The sequence below is a fragment of the Ornithorhynchus anatinus genome, chromosome 9 (genome assembly GCF_004115215.2).
Source record: "Ornithorhynchus anatinus isolate Pmale09 chromosome 9, mOrnAna1.pri.v4, whole genome shotgun sequence".
Taxonomy (NCBI): Eukaryota; Metazoa; Chordata; class Mammalia; order Monotremata; family Ornithorhynchidae; genus Ornithorhynchus; species Ornithorhynchus anatinus.
Genome location: NC_041736.1, coordinates 40,131,313 through 40,151,261, shown reverse-complemented (window position 1 = coordinate 40,151,261; position 19,949 = coordinate 40,131,313). Strand labels below are relative to the sequence as shown.

The following is a 19,949-nucleotide window of genomic DNA, read 5'->3' as shown; positions in this document are numbered from 1 at the left end:
GACTGTGAGCCCCATGTGGGACAAGCTGATGACCCTGTATCTCTCCCAGCGCTTAGAACAGTGCTCTGCACATAGTAAGCGCTTAACAAATACCAACGTTATTATTATTATTAGTGCATTTGAGTTGATATTCTCCCCCACCAGATCGTAAGCTCGTTGTGATCGGGGAATGCGTCTTATGTTTTTGTGTCGTACTCTCCCAAGTGCTTAATTTAAACCTCAATCCACTGTTCAGTGGTGCAGCCAATATTCTGATATCAAAATGACACCAATCAGTTCCTCCTATCTACTTTTTATAGGACACCACTTTCTGTTTAGGGAAGAGGAAGGGTTTCTGCCTTCCCCTTACCTTCTTTCTTTTCTCTTTTGCGGAAGGAAACATTTAAAATCCGCTGGGGGATTTCCTTCTCACAACTGCTCCTCCTTGCCCTAAGCCAAGAGGTTGAAGATTCAACGAGTCACCTGGAACCCGGAGTCAATATAATGCTACTGGTTCTTTGGGAAATTCTTCCAACTCAATAGGTTCTAATACCAGCTTCAGTCCTCGGAACAGTCAGGTAAGAGCCCATACAGGGACAGTCGCGTGCCGGTGACTGGGACGAGGAGACATGAGCACGATTAAGCTAAGGGCACCGTACACAGTAAATGCTCAGTAAACAGCACCGATTGATTGATGATCTGCTACGGTCCTCACAGAAATGCTGAAGTCTAATTAATTAGCTGAAAAAGGGCCAAGATTAAATTTCTTCCGACACCACGTGGCGTCACGTCCAGACACAGGTGCGCTGTTAGAAGGACGTTGCCTGATTCTGCAGTGGAAACAGCGTTACGGCCGGACCGACCCATCACTTTCCCTTGTCAAATGGGGGGGAACCTGCTTAATTTGGGGGCTAGAATACGGGTGACGGTGAGAGTGGGTGGGTATGGTTTGGCCTGTGAACCATAACCTACATCGCCATTCAGGGACTAGAATAAAAGGCTTTCAAAACTAATACAGTCTTTGTATAATTCGGTTAACTCGTTATGGGCAGGGACCGTGTCTAATAATAATAATAATAATAATGTTGGTATTTGTTAAGCGCTTACTATGTGCCGAGCACTGTTCTAAGCGCTGGGGTAGACATAGGGGAATCAGGATGTCCCAAGTGGGGCTCACAGTCTTAATCCCCATTTTACAGATGAGGTAACTGAGGCCCAGAGAAGTTAAGTGACTTGCCCACAGTCACACAGCTGACAAGTGGCCGAGCCGGGATTCGAACTCATGACCTCTGACTCCAAAGCCCGTGCTCTTTCCACTGAGCCACGCTGCTTCTCTGTGTCTGCCGACTCTGTTGCACTGTACTCGCTTAAGTGCTTAGCGCAGTGTTCTGCATGCAGAAGCACTCAGTAAATGCCACTGATTAACACAGTCAACCATAAGACAAAATCCTAGACGATCAGATTAAATTAGTTTGTGCGCCTGCCTCATCCATCATGTTTTTGACCAAATGAACGACTGAGAGTTACGATCAACTGATCATACTACGCGGTCCTAGAGAATGGGCAAATAGATACTTTGACAGAGTGCAGATCAGGTAGGAATTTTGTGGAGGGAAAAGTTAAATATAACAGGAAATGAAAGTGATATTGTGGAGGCGTTTCGGTAAAACTGCACAGCTTACGGGAAAGCCTTTTCTTATTTTGACTTCCCCTATTGCATCACATAAATAATACAATCTTTTATTAAAGAATGTGTAGAAATACTTTTATCATCTCACCAGTCATAACACCAGTTCTTGGAATTTCACTAAGGATACAAAAATTGATACGCTTTCCAGTTAGGGTATCGGGTAGACTCTAGATCATTTTTAAATGAGAGACACAGAGAAATGTCCAAAGTGTGGACATTTTCTTTTCACAAGAATCTGCAGGCTGTACAAAAGCAAAAGATCAAACGCTCAGCTTTAAGATGAGAGAAATAATTAGGGATGACAGAAATTCCAATTAACTTGGCTAAACATACCAAAGCATGTGGCTGCATTGAAATGTATTCCGATGAAATTCGAGCATTTCGTGGGCTAGAAATGCTATTAGGGTGGGCTCTTTCCCAGTTGGGAGAGGAGCCAGGGTGCTGAATACCGTCACCTCTCCCAGCTGGAAGAATCGAACAGAAGGATGGTGGGATTCAGAGGGCCCTCAGCGGGGCTGGGACTAAATCGGAGGGGGCCGGAACTTGGCTCCGGTTTAAGGCAAAGTCCCAGAATCACAGTTCCTGCTCTGAAGATTGTTCAGCAGAGGCCCTTTTGGGGTTGGGGCAACAGTGAGGGGTTGGGGCAACAGGCCTCTCGCCTTCTGTTGGTAGGTGGAGGTGGAAACTGGGTTCCGAGTGGGGGGCTGAGGGCCGGGGGGGGAAGACAGACAGACCCCTTCACCACTTGGAGATTCCCAGGACTCTAAGCTCGTGGTGGACAGGGGATGTGTAACAACTGATAATAACAATAACGATAATACTAATAATGTTATATTGCAACCTCCCAAGCACCTAGTACAGTGCTCTGCACAGAGTAAGTGCTCAATGAATACTATCCATTGATTGAGGGAACACCACCAGGCAAGGTGGCTGAAGGCAACACCTCCAGGAGGCCAGAGCCACGTGTTGTCTCCCCAGCATGGCCCAGTACACTTACTAATAACTGTGGTATTTATATGCCTACTCTGTGCCCGGCACTGTATTGAGCACCGGGGTGGATACAAGCAAATCGGGTTGGACGAAGTCCTTGTCCCCAACGGGGCTCAAAGTCTTAATCCTCACTGTACAGATATGGCAACTGAAGCCCAGCGAAGTGGAGTGACTTGCCCAAGGTCACGCGGTAGCCAAGTGGCGGACCCAGGACTAGAACCCAGGTCCTTCTGACTCCCAGGCCCGTGCTCTACCCGCTAGGCCACGCTGCTTCCCCGTTGCCTCACCCCGAACCCCTGACCCACATCGGGTCTGGATCCTGAGGCAAAAGGGGAGACAGTATCTCCCTCGCTCTCTCTTTTCTCAAACTAGTTTCATCTCTCTCAACGATTTACTCTGCATTTTAGAAGAGCCGGAGCATCTGACCTCCCGAGAGCCGTCCCCCCGCGTGGACCTTCTACACCTACCTTGCAGACCATGGAAGTCTCGGCCCCAAGCCGAGCAGCTTGGACACACTGATTGGCTCCCTTCCCACCAAAGCCAATAAAAAACTTATGTCCGTGGATGGTTTCTCCGGGTTTTGGCAGGCGAGCGGTAAGGCTGTTGCAATATGAAAAGGATAAAAAGAAATAAAAAAGACTTGCACGTTGGTAACTGAAACGGTATTTTGTTCTTTAGAAGAGAATACAAGAGTTAGGTTAATCAGTCAATATTATTTATTGAGTTTGCTGCATGCAGAGCACTTCGCTAAGCAATTGGCAGAGTAAAATAGAATTAGCTGATATGGTCCCTGCCCCAAGGAGCTGAATCCCGGCTCTGCCACTTGTCAGCTGGGTGACCGTGGGCAAGTCACTTCACTTCTCGGTGCCTCAGTGACCTCATCTGTAAAATGGGGATTAAGACTCTGAGCCTCACGTGGGACAACCTCATCACCCTATAACTCCCCCAGTGCTTAGAACAGTGCTCTGCACATAGTAAGCGCTTAACAGATACCACCATTATTATTATGATGTGATCCCCACATAGGGTTGCAAGTGGAAGCAGTGACAATTTGTCCTGTTTTTAATGGTATGTGTTAAGCACTTACTGTGTGCTAGGCACTGTACTAAGCACTGGGGTAGATCCCACAGTCCACGTCCCAGCTGGGGCTCCCAGTCTTAACTCCATTTTACAGATGCGGTAACTGAAGCACAGAGAAATGAAGTGACTTGCCCACGGTCACGCAGCCAACAAGCGGCGGAGCAGGAATTAGAACCCAAGTCCTCGGACTCCCAGATATGTGCTCTTTCCACTAGGCCACGCTGCTTCCCTGTTTCCGTTCAAAATGGTTTTAATGTATTTCCTAAAGAAGGCCATTACTGGGTCAGCTCAATAGCCCATCCAACCCAGTCTACTATCTCTGAAATGGAAAACTAGAATTGAGTGCGATTCTGTTTTTTCTTTTTGACATTCAACCTGATCTTTACAGATGTCTCATCAAAGATCTCTACCTTCCCTCTGACTAATGAATGAATCCCAGCTCCTCCTGAACCTATCGATACTGGCTGTCTACAGAAGTTCCAATGCTAACGAATTTGATATATTAGGTGAAGTGTTTCCTTTCAGCTCATTTTGAACCTTCAGGTTTCAGCGGATGTCCTCTTTTCCCGATGCTATGGGATTTAGTGCATAACAACTCCATGATTCCTTCCACTCCATCATTCTGTACCCTTTAATTTTCTTTCATGAGCCTAGGGCACAGGAAGAGATGGACAACAGTCCTCTTTTCCTGGTGATTTGCTTTACATGGGGCGATTCCCATATGCGACTTGGTGAAATTGCGTGGGAGCTGCATTGCTGGTAGCTGAGGAGGTTGCCTTGCCTAACATTCTCCTAGATCCAAATATGAGAGGGCAGGGAGGTGGAGAGGCGATAAGAGCTGGTGGAGCAACACAGCTGGTAAAGTCACCAGACATTTATCGATCAGAAGAGCTTCTGTGACAGATGTGGGATTTCACGAACCCTCCGAAGGACAGGAAGAAAATATTTGCTGGTCGTAGTCGAGAGGCAGCGTGGCCTGACTGAAAGGGCACAGGCCTGGATGCCATAGGACCTGGGTTCTAATCCTGGCTCCGCCACACGCCTGCTGCGGTGACCTTGCGTCTCTGGGCCGAGATTCCCTCATCTGTAAAATGGGGATTCAGTACCTGTTCTCCTTTCTCCTTAGACTGAGTCCGTCGTGGGACAGGGACTATGTTTAACCAGATGATCTTGTATCTGCCCTAGCGCTTAGAACAATGCTTGTCGCGTAGTATACAGTTACCAGATACCATAATCAACATGAGTTCGGTGCTTGGCACAGAGTAAGTGCTTGATAAACACTCCAATTATTCATTTTAAAGAGACGTTTTCCCAGACAGAATGGACCAGCAGTTCAAGAGTCACAGGAAACCGGAAAGGGTAAATGGACGGGAATGAAGTCGGGGCAGACTAGGAATGAGTAGTTTAGTTTTGTTGTAAGGAGCAATGGGAAGACCCTGGAGGGTTTGCTGTTTGCTGCAGTCCAGCATGCTTTGATTATTACTGTTAATATTATCATTACTTGTTAGGTTCTTACTGTGCATTACTCCGTTCTCACTCGGCGTTCACTAAGTAGGAAGGGAAACAGGCATGGAATCCCCATTTTATAGTTGAGGAAACTGAGGCGTAGGGAAGTTAAGTGACTTGCCCAACGTCACACAGCACGCAACTGGCAGAGCTGAGATTAGAACTCAGGCCCTCTGACTTCTAGGTCTGGGCTCTTTCCACTAGGCCATGCTGCTTTGATGTTTAAAGGATGTCTGTCCTGGGCCAATTATTTGTTTTAAGCCTAAAAAGCAGCACACTTTTACCATATAAAGCACACTGCTGGCAATGGAAAGGCTCATTTCTTCGATGATGACGACAAGCGAGTGGCTGAATAAAGATCAAGCTCAACTTATGAAGGGTGCCTACGTGATGTTAAAAGGTTAAAAAAAAATCTACGCCAAAATGTGTTGCAATTTCAAACTTGGGTCCTATCAAATACTACTGTTTAGTGTGAAAGGAAGAGTACTGATAATTAAGTTTTCTACTCCATTCTTCGATGCTAATTTTACCTTGGGCTCTAAAGGTAGCTGTGCTGATATAAATATACACCCGGAAGGAGTGTTTTTCCAAAACACATCTTCATTCAAAAAAAATCTAGTGTAATGTTATCTTGTCATTTTAGTTAGCAATGCCAAATGATTACGAGATTTTGATCTGCACCTAGCAAATACTTCAGGGCTCTGTTATGAACAGTGAATGAGCAATCTGTATGATTAAAGAACCATATGAATTCTTGGCTTATTGATGGTGCTTTGAACAGCCTTCAAAACCACCTAAAAAAGACAATAACCACCAATGCTGCTAAAACCAGGCTTAAGAATCTTAATTAGTAAGAGTGTGACGCTCATTACAGATTATTTCATATTTCCTTAGTGGTCTAACCATTCGTTCATGTTAAGTGACAGTGACTAGTTTGGAAGGGGAGTGTTTAAAACACTTCTTAGGATTCAAATCAGATGTCACCAGCACTTTTGTACATACCTGTCATTTATTTATATTAATGTCTGTCTCCCCCTCTAGGCTCTAAGTTCACCGTGGGCAGGGAATGTGTCTACTGTTATACTGTACTCTGTCGAGTGCACAGTACAGTGCCCCGCACACAGTAAGCACTCAAATTTGACTGACCTGCTGTTAATCAGAGGCATTTATTGAGCAGAGACTGGCCGTCATCAAGAGGAGCGTCACGGTGTAGCGGATAGAGCACGGTCCTAGGCGTCGGAAGGCTCTAATTCTGGCCCCGCCGCTTGTCTGCCGTTTGACCTTGTCGCTTCACTACTCTGTGGCTCAGTTACCTCATCTGTAAAATGGGGATTGAGTCTGAGCCCCACATGGGACAGGGACTGTGTCCATCCTGATCTGCTTGTATCTGCCCCAACACTTAGTTCAGTGCCTGGCGCAGTGAGTACTTAAACACCATCATTAACGCTTCGCTTTGACTCCTTCTCCAGTTGCAAGTGCCCGCAACCCTTTTACACTCTCTTTGGCTCCAACCTGCCTCTCCTCCGCTTTTTTGATGGCTACCTTCAGAATGACATCTTGTGTCCAGAAAAAGAAGACTTGCAATGCCATTACCAGGTTAGAACAAAGATCTACCTCCAAAGATCCCCTCCTCGAGACTGGAAGCTCGTTATGAGCAAGGAATGTGTCTGTGTACTATATTGTACTCTCCCAAGCGCTTAGCAAGGGGCTCCGTGCACAGTAAGCGCTCAATACGATTGAACGACTGGATCTACCTACTCCAGATCTTTGTCTCTGAAGATAAACACGCTCGGAAGAACAACATGAAAGACACCCTTCTTGACCTCTGTTCTCTGACTTGAGACTGACAGGCGAATTGTTCTGCTCCTGGAAATTTTAAGAATTAGAGCGAGGTTGGGCCAAACGTTCTACCCGGGGCAAGCCTATCCCACCTCCTACCATAAAACACCCAGTCCGCTGAGAATCCCAGCTCCGCCACTGGTTGGCAGAGTGACCTTGGACAAGTCTCTTGACGTCTCTGCGCCTCAGTTACCTCATCTGCAAAATGGGGATTGAGACCGAGAGCCCCATTTGGGACACTCACTGTGTCCAGTCTGATCAGCTTGCATCTCTATCCTAGCGTTTAGTATGCTGCGCCGCTTTGCAAGGAATGGTCTTTGGGGATTGTGTAGTCTTGTACATATTGTTTGAGTTAACATTACCCACTCTATACCTTCTTACTCCTTTTCCCTCTTATTCTTCTACTCCCGCTGTCTCTTCTCTCCTACACCTTCTTACTCCTTTTCCCTCTTATTCTTCTACTCCCGCTGCCTCTTCTCTCCTACCCTCATTTTCCCTCTGCCTGGCCATTTTTTTTTTTATTGGTAACTCCTCCCTGAGACTCTTCTGCCCGATTCTCTTTCCTTCTCTTTCTCCTGTCTCCTCCCATAGCATCGCTTTCTGTTTTCTTATTTATTTTTTAATGCAGACACTGGGTCCCAGAACAAGGGGTGAGCCCACAGCAGGGACTGATGGCCTTGGGCCAAATAACAGACAAGGTGGCCCAGTAAAATAAACAGGAGTTGTAACACCTGTCATCATTATCCTCAGCATTTTAGGAGAGAATAAGTAGAATTAATTTCCTCCCCCCACTGGCCAGCTGGATGTTGGAACCAGCTTAATTTAGTTCCCATGGCAATTCCCACTCACGGACACATTCATCTAGAAGCCCAGCATATGTGCTCTAAGTTCAAAAACATCAAGTGCGTGGGTGCCCGGCTTACAGGGTGCCACGGAAACTCTGTCAGGGCCCCAGCTCGAGAACAATTTTATGCAGCTAAAAATCAATATTCAGTTATTTGAATAATTCAAAGAACGATTAATTAATTTGGAGCTTCCACACCAAAGCGCCTCACTTGAATCCATTTGTTTCCGTAACGGGGAGTGCGCTAGTACTTTCAGATCGGCTCCGGAGGAGACGTGTACGTCTATCGGGCAAAATGACCACAGCTAGAAGATTCAGTTGAGATCATTAGTACACGTAGTTGCTTCGGAATGGGTCACGAAAACGGAGTCCCCACTCCCTGAGATTGGACGCCAGAAGGTGAGAAAGGGAAAGGAGTAGGGAGCGGGGCAGGTAGGGGTGCAAGTTTGTGCTTGCGTGGGAGGTGAGATTGGCGGGAGCCGGGAGGGACTCACAACCCCGGCTGCTGTTCAGTCAAGTCCCCGTCTCCCCCTTCTCAAACTAGAGGTGGCCGCGGCCGGACAGAAGGCCAAGCCCAGGGTCTGGGGGACAGCCCGTCCCCGTCCTTATCTTCCCTGGGCACTGTGGAGTCAGGTCTGAGGGTCCTCACAGTCCTCCCCGGCCCCACTACCGGAAGGAGAGCTGCAGCTGGTCCTTGTGAGGGATGGAGGGGAGAGTTACTGGTGGGCTATCCAGAAAATATTACATGCCTCAGAGCCGTGAGTCCGTGTGCGTGTGTATGTCTGAGTCCAATGCATGAGGCTCCACTGTGCGTACATGTGTAGATATGCACGTGAGGATGTGTGTCTGTGGGTATCTGTTAGGAGACACAGAGAGGCCCAGTGGAAAGAGCACAAGGCTAGGAGCCGGAGGACCTGGGTTCTAATCCCAGCTCTGCCACGTGCTTGCAGGGTGACCGTAAGCAAGTCCCTTAGCTTCTCTGTGCCTCAGTTTCCTCACCTGTATAAATGGGAATTCAATACCCAGACTCCCTCCTCCTTGGACTGTGAGCTCCTTGTGGGACAGGAACCGTGTCCAACCTAACGTTCTTTTATATCTCCCGCGGCACTCAGTTCAGTGCTTGGCACAGAGTAGGCATTTAACAAATACCACAATAAACACTAAGCCTCTCCGGGGGTCAGGGACCATGTCTAATTCCCAACTATGTATTCTCTCCCAGTGCCCGGTACAGTGATCTGCATACAGTAAGCGCTATCGCTACTGACAAGAAGACAATGGGCCCTTGACAGGAATTTGGGTACGTCGATGAATAGATCACGTGAGGCGATAGGAATGCCACACGGCAAAAAACAGTTAGGCTTTGTAAACCCAGAAGATGCCACTCTCGATGATGTTAACTATAGTGCAAATATGGCTTAAAAGGCCATTATGGACCGACAGTTCTGACAGTACACTATTCGCACAAAGGCTATCCCTTGTTGTGTTGATATGTTTGGGGTGGCTTGCTGGGTCTGAGAGCCGTTTTTTGATTTCGCCTCTTAATTTCACGTTCCATTTGAAGGTTCTGCTCCAAAATGCAGCGTCTTTCCCGAGTTCCCATACAGGCCGGTCTGTTGGCTGCAGCTGCCTCCCAAGATAATGATTATAATGATAATTATGGTCCTTGTTAAGTGCTTACTATGTGCCAGGCACTGTTCTAAGCACTGGGATAGATACAAGTTAGTCAGGTTGGAGACAGTCCCGATCCCACACAGGGATCATGCTCTTAATCCTCATTTTTCAGATGAGGTAACTGAAGCCCAGAGAAGAGAAGCAACTTGCCCAAGGTCACACAGCAGACACATGGTAGAGCTGGGATTAGAACACAGATCCTTCTGACTGCCGGGCCCGTGCTTTACCCACTTGGCCATGCTGCTTCTCAGCCACTGTACTTCCTGGGCAAACACTGCACCGCTGGGATTTACAGCATTTTAGGAAGGGATTCAGGTCTGTATTGTCAAGGAATTTCTTTGGGAATTTTGTAGGGTTTCCCTGATGGAAACTGAAACGGTAGCTCATTTTTCTTCAGATCTAGCATCAGTTCGGAGCGCCAAGCTGAAATTGATAAATACCCGCACATTTTCCGCCTCTAAACTTCGCCCGTCCACCTCCGCTTCAAACAGAAACTCTTTACCATTGGCTTTAAAGCAGTCAACCACCTTGCCCCCTCCTACCTTATCTCCCTGACTTCCTACTACAATCCAGCCTGTACAACTTTGCTCCTCTAATGCCAACCTACTCACTGTACCTTGATCTCGTTTATCTCGCTGCCAACCCCTTGCCCTCATCTTGTCTCTGGCCTGGAACTCCCTCCCCATTCATATGCAATAAACCACTCTCCCCACCTTCAAAGACTTATTAAGAGCACATCTCCTCCAAGAGGCCTTCCCCGATTAAGCCCTCATTTCCCCTACTCCCTCTCCCTTCTGCATGCCTGTGCACCTTTCACAAGGACCGAATTAAGCTTTTTTAAAAGGGAATCCGAGTCCAAATTTTAAGCAGATATATCAGAAACCGCCTCAAGTAAAATAACTCTCTTCCACGGTATTTGCAAATCTACGACCCTTTCCGGTCTGCTAGACTCAGACTCCTTATAGGACCAATGTTAAATACGAAAGCAATTTTAAATTCGTCAAAAGAATGGCCTATTGCTCAACTACAGAAGGCATTTATAAAAATGTCTCTCTCACTTATACATTTTTTAAATTCACCAGAATTTGAAGTTATTGACATTACCAACCACAGGCTGCACTAGGCTCTTCAATAAAAGGTATGGCTTGAATTTTGTAAATGGCATTTTTAACTGTAGCTCTTGCGAGACTCCACGAGAATTGGTAGTTGAAGTAATTTTTGACGGCAAAAATAGACGATTTGGCTATGGGGTCTAGTTGTGAACACAGAACAAGCCTTTTGTTTTACTTAGAGGACAAGTCAATCACACACCCTTGAGATGATCTGAAGCTTTCTTCGGTGTGCACCAGTCAGTTTAAGCGTCCAATTTAAAATGTGGGAAGAAATTCAAGGTGCAAAGAATGGTTCTGAAAGTCCCCAAAGAAAACAGATAGTCCACAAAGATAAAAGTCCTGGATTCAATGTGGCCATTTTGGGTAAAATTACGGTAGGTGCTAGTTTGAGACGGTAACTACTAAAAAGTGACTTCAAAACTTCATCCTAAAGGGCAATCCTGACCGAACAAAACACAGAGGCAACCAAGTAAAGCACTCACTGACAAAACCGAGGAAAAACTATGACAGAGGAGACACCTCATGCTGAGTTGCATTTAACTAGACCTCATTCCACTGACTCGATCCTCCAAATTTCTTTTCTGGGGGGAGGGGGGTGGTAACCAATCAATCGTATTTTTTGAGTACTTACTACGGAAGAGCACTGTACTAAGCACTCGGGGGAGTACAATACAATAGAGTTACATTCCCTAACCACAATGAGCTTACAAGTCTTAAGGGAATAACATTAAGTACTACGTAAAGAAGGTATTACTTATTCACTCACTAATTTAATACATTACCCAATTAATCAAAGCCACCTCCTCAAGAGAAAGAATTTTTAGTATCCTATCTGAAAGAATGCATGAATTAAAGAGAAAAACACCTGGAACATATAATGAAAAGCAACATGGCCTAGTGGAGAGAGCACAGGCCTGAAAGTCAGAAGGACCTGGGTTCTAATACAAGCCGCTTGTGCGCTGTGTGACCTTAGGCAAGTCCCTTAATTTCTCTGGGCCTCAGTTACCTCATCTTTAAAATGGGGATTAAGACTTTGAGCCCCATATGGGACACTGGCCTGGAACATAGTAAATGCTTAAATACCATAAAAAAAAGAAATCACAATATAGATGTAAGGAATAGTACTCAATTTAGAATAAATTTCAATTCCCCTTCTGTTTGAATGAGTACCAACTCATTTGAAATTTTACAACTTTTATTAAAAACTGTGAAAGGGAATGTCTTCCAAAGGTAAACTGGTAATCCCATCCATGTGAATATTTCAAAGAAAGAAAACATTCCATCAGTTTTAAACCTTTAAAATGAAAAATTCACATCTGCCCTGTATTGAACAAGACTGTGGAAATTTTCACAATAACCCACTCTCTAACTTTTCTCCTCCCACATAATTCTTCATTTAAATCATCCTCTGGCACTCTCTCTGAGGATTTGGTTTCAACATTAGCACAACGTATGGATTAATCCCACTTTCCTAGTACTCTTGAAGATTTTCAAATGATGAGGCCCTTTTATTAAGAAATGATAACTAAATAGCCATGCAAGAAGAAAATGAAAATGCAGGCCCTCCATTCAGATAGGTTGGTACTTCTCCAGATGATTGGTAAACTGAAATTTTCCAAGAGCCTCCAGTTGAAAGGGATAAATTTGGAGGGATTGGCAATATTTTAGAAAAAAATGTAAAAATCAAAAACAAAGAGATATCTAATACGAGATGCTCGGGTATAATTTTTTGAATTGCAGATTGTGCCCTTTCAACTGCAAATGCACTGTAATCTCGGGATTCCTTGTAGCTCTGAAATTAGTCTGTCCCACAATTGACAAGGTTACAATGCAACATAATTTTTTGTTATAAATTAAGGGGCAGCAATAAGCTAAATCTCTTTGGATGTCACAGTAACAAATTCTCCCCTGCATGTGAGCACGATATGTGACCCCGGGGAAGAAGCATGACCTAATGGAAAGAGCACAGACCTGGGAAGTCAGGGGACCTGGGTTCTAATTCTGACTCCGTCACTTGCCTGCTGTGTAAAATGGGGATTAAATTCTTGTTCTCCCTCCACCTTAGCCTGGGAGCCTTTTGTGGACCAGGGACTACATCGGACCTGATTATTTTGTACCTATGCCAAAACGTGGTGCATAGTAAGTGCATAACAGATATTCCAATCACAATTATTATAACATTATATTATTATATGTTATAATCAATCTACTATTTAAGCATGATGAATTCCTTTTAAAAAAATTCAGTAAAGAAGCAAGGAAGCAGGGACGGGGAGTAAGTGGGTCTGAAAGCAAGCAAAATAATGTGAGAGAATGAGAGGAAGAAGACGACAGAAGCTGGGAAACTTTTTCAGTTTTTTGTTGTTTTTTTTTTAAACTTGCTCCACTCAGTACCCACCCACATATTGACTTACAAGCTCCTGGGACCTGAAGATTGTTTGTTTGTTCCTCCTTTATTTTGCAAGGATCTTTCGAAGGAAGGAATCATTTCTCCATATAGTGTTTTCAAAATGAACAGGGATTGCATTAGTGCTAAGCCCTTCTGCCTTTTCATTCACACATAAATTTCCACTATATCCTAGATTATACACAGAGTGAGAGTTGGGTCTTAGACTGTAAGCTCACTGGGGGCAGGGGAAATGTCTGTTTATTGTTATATTGTACTCTCCCAAGCATCTAGTACAGTACTCTGCACCCAGTAAGCGCTGAGTAAACACAACCAAATGAAATAGTTGTCCTGTGTCCTTGAAGAAGACACTACTAATAATGTTGGTATTTGTTAAGCGCTTACTATGTGCAGAGCACTGTCCTAAGCACTGGGGTAGATACAGGGTAATCAGGTTGTCCCACGTGAGGCTCACAGTCTTAATCCCCATTTTACAGATGAGGTAACTGAGGCACAGAGAAGGTAAGTGACTTGCCCACAGTCATACAGCTGACAAGTGGCAGAGCCGGGAGTCGAACCCATGACCTATGACTCCGAAGCCCAGGCTCTTTCCACTGAGCCACACTAATGATGGTGAAGTTCACCTATAAGTGCATTTACGGTTGAAAACGCCAAAGTGGGATGCTTCTTTCCCTTCCTTTCCTTTCCCCTTCCTCCTGCTGGCATAGTATGACATAATAATAATAATAATGTTGGTATTTGTTAAGCGCTTACTACGTGCAGAGCACTGTTCTAAGTGCTGTGGTAGATACAAGGTAATCAGGTTGTCCCTCGTGAGGCTCACAGTCTTAATCCCTACTTTACAGATGGGGTAACTGAGGCACAGAGAAGTTAAATGACTTGCCCGCAGTCACACAGCTGACAAGTGGCAGAGTCGGGATGAAATCACGCATCACACAGGGGACCGATAAAACTGAGTAGCCCCGGGCTCTCGTGTGTGTAAGTTGAATGCAGCCCAGCCACTGTCCCATATGGGGCTCACGGTCCTAATCCCTATTTTCCAGAGGAGGAAACTGAGTCACAGACAAGTTAAGTGACTTGCCCAAGGTCACACAGTAAACAAGTGGCAGAGCTGGGATGAGAACCTAGGTCCTTCTAACTCCCAGGCCAATGCTCTATCCACTAGGCAATGCTGCTTCATGCTTTCCTTCCTCCCTCTCATGTATAATTTATTTTAGTGTCTGTATCCCCTGCTAGATTGTACATTCTTTAAAGCATTGTCTAAGTCTATTGTACTTTCCCAAGTGCTTAAAACAAATGATGTCCAATAAATATTACTGTCAGAAATAATTAGCTCCAATTTTTTTTTTTTAATTAACAAAAACACTGGGGTTTTTTTTTTGTTGGTTTGGAGCAAATTAAACCAAAGTGGTCTTTGGAAGACCAAAGGACTCTACTTAGATTAGCATATTTTGGATACATAATCAGGAGGGCTAATTCTCTGGAGAACACACTAATGCTACGAAAATTCCAGGGAAAACGTGGAAGAGGCAGACCGGCATCTAGATGGAGAGAGATCTAGCAGAGAAACCATCAGAAAGGTTGTGAATTATGGCAGAAGACAGGACGTTCTGGAGAAAGTACATCCATGGAGTCGCTATGAATCGGAAACGACGGCACTTAATAATAACAAAAACACTAGGACCCAAAAATTGCCTTCTGAATCATAGATTCTTTAAGCCTTAAAAATCCCCATCTTAGTTACACAGAGTCATAAGGTTATTTTAGTCAGGTTTTAAGTCCATCAGTGCCTCTTTCCTGAGGTCATGAATGATTTATGTTTCTCATCTATGTAGAGAGAGCACATGATCTAAGAATAAAATGAAGGTAACTGATAGATGGGAATCTGGATATAATGCAACAGTCAGTCTCATTTGAAGCCTAAATCTGTCGACATTTTTATATTAAGTTAAAATATGAAGTAAATACTATAGGAACAAGGAAGATGCATGCCACATTCCGAAATTTTATACGTATGCAGAAATTACTCCATGTTAACCTTTAAACAACATCAATCTGGCTACCCAGCAAATAGTGAATGGGTCAGTGAAAGCTAATTGGGAGCTTTTATTTCCTCAGGATAAAAGACGCAGGGAGAAATTCCAAGAAATTAAAAGCAACAGAATGCAGAAAAGAAAAAATGAAATCCCTGTTGGGATACGTAGCCTTTGGAACACAGAATTAAAGACAATGAAATCAAATGTCTTAGCGAGACTAAACGGAAGAAGATTAAGATTCTAAATTGAAAAAGAATGCTCAATTATATAAAGCAGTACTGAGGCTATCACACTTCAGGTGCAAGGAACTAAAATCGTTTTTCACACCATCACCCTTCCATGTATTTCATATTTACGAGTATCTTTTTCTGAAGTCAACAGCACAGAGATTATCTAGAAGAAATTCCCACCCGTCACCACAATCCAGAATTAATTTATGGGCCTTTCATCTTCTGCTAAAGTGTTTATTATCGGCCACCGCCAGAGGCGCCGAAGATGACCGATTAGTCTGTTCGGCTACGATGATACTTACGAACACCGTGATCTTGATGGTTTAGATATCAAAACCATATGCCTATGCACTGATTGCCCCAGTCGCTCTTTAAAATGAAATTTTACTCAGACCGCCTCAACCCGAAGGCTTGTTATGCTTAAGATAAACCTCGAAGCACTTCACGAGAAGCGGCGTGGCCTAGTGGATAGAGCACGGGCCTGGGAGTCAGAAGGTCACAGGCGCCAATCCTGACTCTGTCACTTGTCTGCTGTGTGACCTTGGGCAAGTCACTTCGGTACGGCACGGTTACCTCACCTGTAAAATGAGGACTGAGGCTGTGAGCCCCACGTGGGACAGGCACCGTGTCCGACCGGGGTCGCTTGTATCCACCCCAGCCTTTAGTACGGTGCCCGGCACTTAGTAAGTGCTCAACAAATACCACGATCATCATCATTAGTCTCTACTAGGCAATCAGTATAACAGACTACCTGGTCCGTGCATAAATGCTTCTGACTCCATTCTCGCTCCTTCTCCATTCCTCGCCAGTGCTCCTGCTCCCTCACAACAAGGTTTTTCCCTCCACGGCTCTCCCCTCTGATGCTTCCTCACTCCAGCAGCCCAGAAGGCTCCGGCCCCTCCTCCTTTCCCACTTTTACCCACCTGTTCTCTGTTATTTTTGAATCTGCTCTTCCCATCCTTCCTGTGGCCCTGCTCTTCTAGCCAATGACCATTTGGAAGCTGCCTCCAGCCCCTTCAGAGCGGACAGGGGCCATCCAGCTGGAGACCGCTTGCAGTTAGTGTGTGCATGGGCGCTCGCACGTTCGTCTATAGGAAGCATCTTCATCTCCAAGCCTCCGATTGGATTAGAGACAATCAAGGCAACAACTGACCTGGGGGTGGGGGATCGGGATCCTCACACTCTGGGCTCTTGTGGAAGAAGAGTGCCACAGTGGAAAGGGCCTTCTAGAGGGCAGCTCCAACCCTCGTATTGGATATTGGCTCAGAGCAGCGGCGATAGAAGGTAGGCGACACAGCCGAGGCTGTGGATCTCGGCATTCCTACCGCCTGGCCTATATTTCGAACTCTGAGCCCACAGGGGTGCTGAGGAGTTCACCGTAGAGCAGGGCCAGGAAAAGGTAAGAGGAAGGATAGCGGAAGGCAGCTCTAACAAGTCACACCTGTCCCCCAAAGTGGCTGCCTTCATCGGCATCTTCGGCTCTGCCCCAGCCTACCTAGCAGTAATGGATGGAGTGGTGGAGCCAGAGCAAGAAATCCTAACAGGTAAGTGTTGCCCTTCTCCTTCTTAGACAAAAATACTCTCAATTAGTTGAGCCCTCCTTACTGCTTAGATCTCCAGGAAGTGAGTGTGCCTGCACTAATTCTAAGCCCAAATGATTAGGTTTTGGGGGTTTAGGAGAGTGGCCTAGAGGACCTGGGTTCTAATCCCTGCTCTGCTACGTGACTGTGGACAAGTCATTTCTCTTTTCTGAGCCTCATTTTCCTTATCTCTCACTCTGCCCCATGTGGACTTCATTCTTGTACCTATCCCAATGGTGAGTATAGTATTTGACATTGTAAGCATTTAACAAATGTCATTATCATCCTAACCCATGAAGCTTGCAGGATGGGCCAGGCTTGTCCAGGGCTATACTCTGAAACCTCAGGGGCCTAAGGACATGTGGGTCATTTTTGTGACTGGCAGAATTTCTTACACATTGTTCTTTGCAGCGGAAAATACAGAGAGGAGCATACGTTAGTGGAAGAACTGATATTTCTGGTCATTCTAAGGCATTGCCCTATGCAAGAAAGGACTGCACATCTAAGGAAGGCCAACCCCCTAATCCCTTTCTGGCAGGGATCCACTCTTGGAGAGATTGGTTTTATATTTCACACAGATTTGCTAAACTAAATCTATTCTCCCTCCTCCTTCGATCGTCCTGTTTCACTAACTGTAGCAATAAGTGGAAAGGCCTCCAGTCCCTAAGCATGACCAATCTGAATTCCACATTGAATAGTGGCTACAATTATGCCCACTAATGCCTACCACTGAGGAGAACTCCCAGGGGGTATTTTTTAATTCAGGACCACAGACTGCCTCTACTAGCCCTGTCAGCCATTTTGCATTACTTTGTAGACTATCAGGGAACGCAGGTGGGACTTTGTGAGTCACCACCACCCATCATCACTACTATAATAATAATAATTTGGTATTTAAGCGCTTACCATGTGCCAAGCACCGTTCTAAGTGCTGGGTAGATACAAGGTAATCAGGTTGTTTCACGTGGGGCTCACGGTTTTAATTCCCATTTTCTATTGAGGTAACTGAGGCACAGTGAAGTGACTTGCCCAAAGTCACACAGCTGATAAGTGGCGGAGTCAAGATTAGAACCCACGATCTCTGATTCCCAAACCCGGGCTCTCGCCACTGAGCCACGCTGCTGCTTTTAAAATACGAGCCTGTCAAAGGCGTGCCCATCCATCTGGGGGGAACACCTTTCCCTTCCTTCTCTTCCCCCATCCCACCAACCCTAAACTGGACGTTTTGGGTAAGCAATGTTTGTCGCTGTGTCGGCTGAAGGGAGAGGGTATTGTTTAGCAGGCTTACCAAGTGGGACCAGCCCAGCTACAAACAAACCGGCTGATGGCATTTCCTCAGGGGCACTTTGCTTGTCGAAGACAACTCAATAGAGAATCATATTTATGTTTATTTTGAAACCAGATGGGAACTTTTCATGGCACAGTTTCTACTACAGGTACTTTTAAGCTGGGCATGCATTTTTTTTAAATTAACTTTTCCTGTTGACTGAATGGGGGCAGTTAAAAAAAAAAAATTAATCAGGGATGCCAAACATCTCAGGCCAGCTGTGTTTCTAAGGGAGACAGTGCTCTCCCTGATGGACGAATGGGCTTTATTTCTGTGGCTACGCTGCATAAGAGACTGTCTTTTCAACAGCCTTGAGAAGCAGCATGACCTAGTGGATAGAGGGCAGGCGTGGGAGTCGGAAGGACCTACGTCCTACCCCGGCTCTGCCAGTTGCTTGCTGTGTGACCTTGGGCAAGTCACTTAACTTCTCTGTGCCTCAGCGATCTCATATGCAAAATGGGCATTAAAACCAGGAGCCCTACGTGGGGGCAGAAACTGTATCCAACCTGATTAACTTGTGTACTCTAGTCCTTAGTACCGTGCCTAGCACATAAGAGCTTAACCATTGTTTTCACGAGATGTTCTTCCCCTTGACTCTATTTATTGCCATCGTTCTTGTCTGTCCATCTCCCCCGATTAGACTGTAAGCCCGTCAAACGGCAGGGACTGTCTCTATCTGTTGCCGACTTGTTCATCCCAAGCGCTTAGTACAGTGCTCTGCACATAGTAAGTGCTCAATAAATACTATTGAATGAATGAATGAATAACAAATACCATTTTTTTTTTTAAAAAAAAAACCAACCACCCTTTATATATGGATGAAAGCCATGGAGCAGCTATCTCTGAATAGGAAAGACTTCCATCTTTAAAATTGCCACTGAATGAATAGTTGTGGTAAAATAAGACAATATTTACTGCAAATCACAAATAAAATTCTTACTGATCTGTAGCATTATGACTAATATGAGTGGAATGAGTGATGAAGTATAGCCTGTTGCTCTTTCATAGGAAAAGTTTAACAGACTTTTGACCTGTGCTTACTTAGCTCTGACTTTTCTGAAAGGAACATACCAGGACTATTGAAAAATAGTGATTTGTTAGGATGATAGACAACAGGCATGGCTTGGGAACTGCACTGTCAGACACATGTTAGCACTCTTTCCAGGCAGAGAGAAGCTCTTTTTGATTAGTTGATTAACAAAACTGCAATTTATCACCTGCTAGAATCTAAAGGCTTCTAAGTTCATTTATTCCATTACCCCCATTGAAATCTCCTGAGAATTGAGCAATAGTTTCCCAACTTCGTGTGGACTACATTTTAAAAGCTGGGCAAACATGAGCCTTATCTTGCATACTATTTTGAATTAGTAACCTACAGAAGAAGAATGTAATCCTCTGACATCACAGTCTGTGGCTGTGGAAATGGCTAGGGAGAAAGAACTGCATGGTTGATGTGGGAAGGGTCCGTGGAAATTTTTAGCATTAATGAGAAATTGGCAGTGTGGGCCATTCAGAGTTAAGGGATGAGAGGTGGAAGGGGAGGCAGTGATTAAAACGGAAAGGGGTCAGTGAAAGAGGAGAGGCAGGTGGTGAAAATTAAGGTCTGATACCCATTCAAGGAGGGAGGGGTTGACAGTCCTGGAGGCAGCTGAGAGGTT

General features: G+C 45.1%; 1 protein-coding gene across 1 annotated transcript in view; it reads right to left on the bottom strand.

Moving 5' to 3' along the window:
- Positions 1 to 19,949, bottom strand: part of RBKS (ribokinase) — an 81,628-nt gene that overhangs the window by 56,981 nt on the left and 4,698 nt on the right. Inside the window, exon 2 of the mRNA XM_007667057.3 lies at positions 3,127 to 3,259. Coding sequence (XP_007665247.3) covers positions 3,127 to 3,259 — 133 coding nt within the window. The remainder of the gene's footprint in view (positions 1 to 3,126; positions 3,260 to 19,949) is intronic.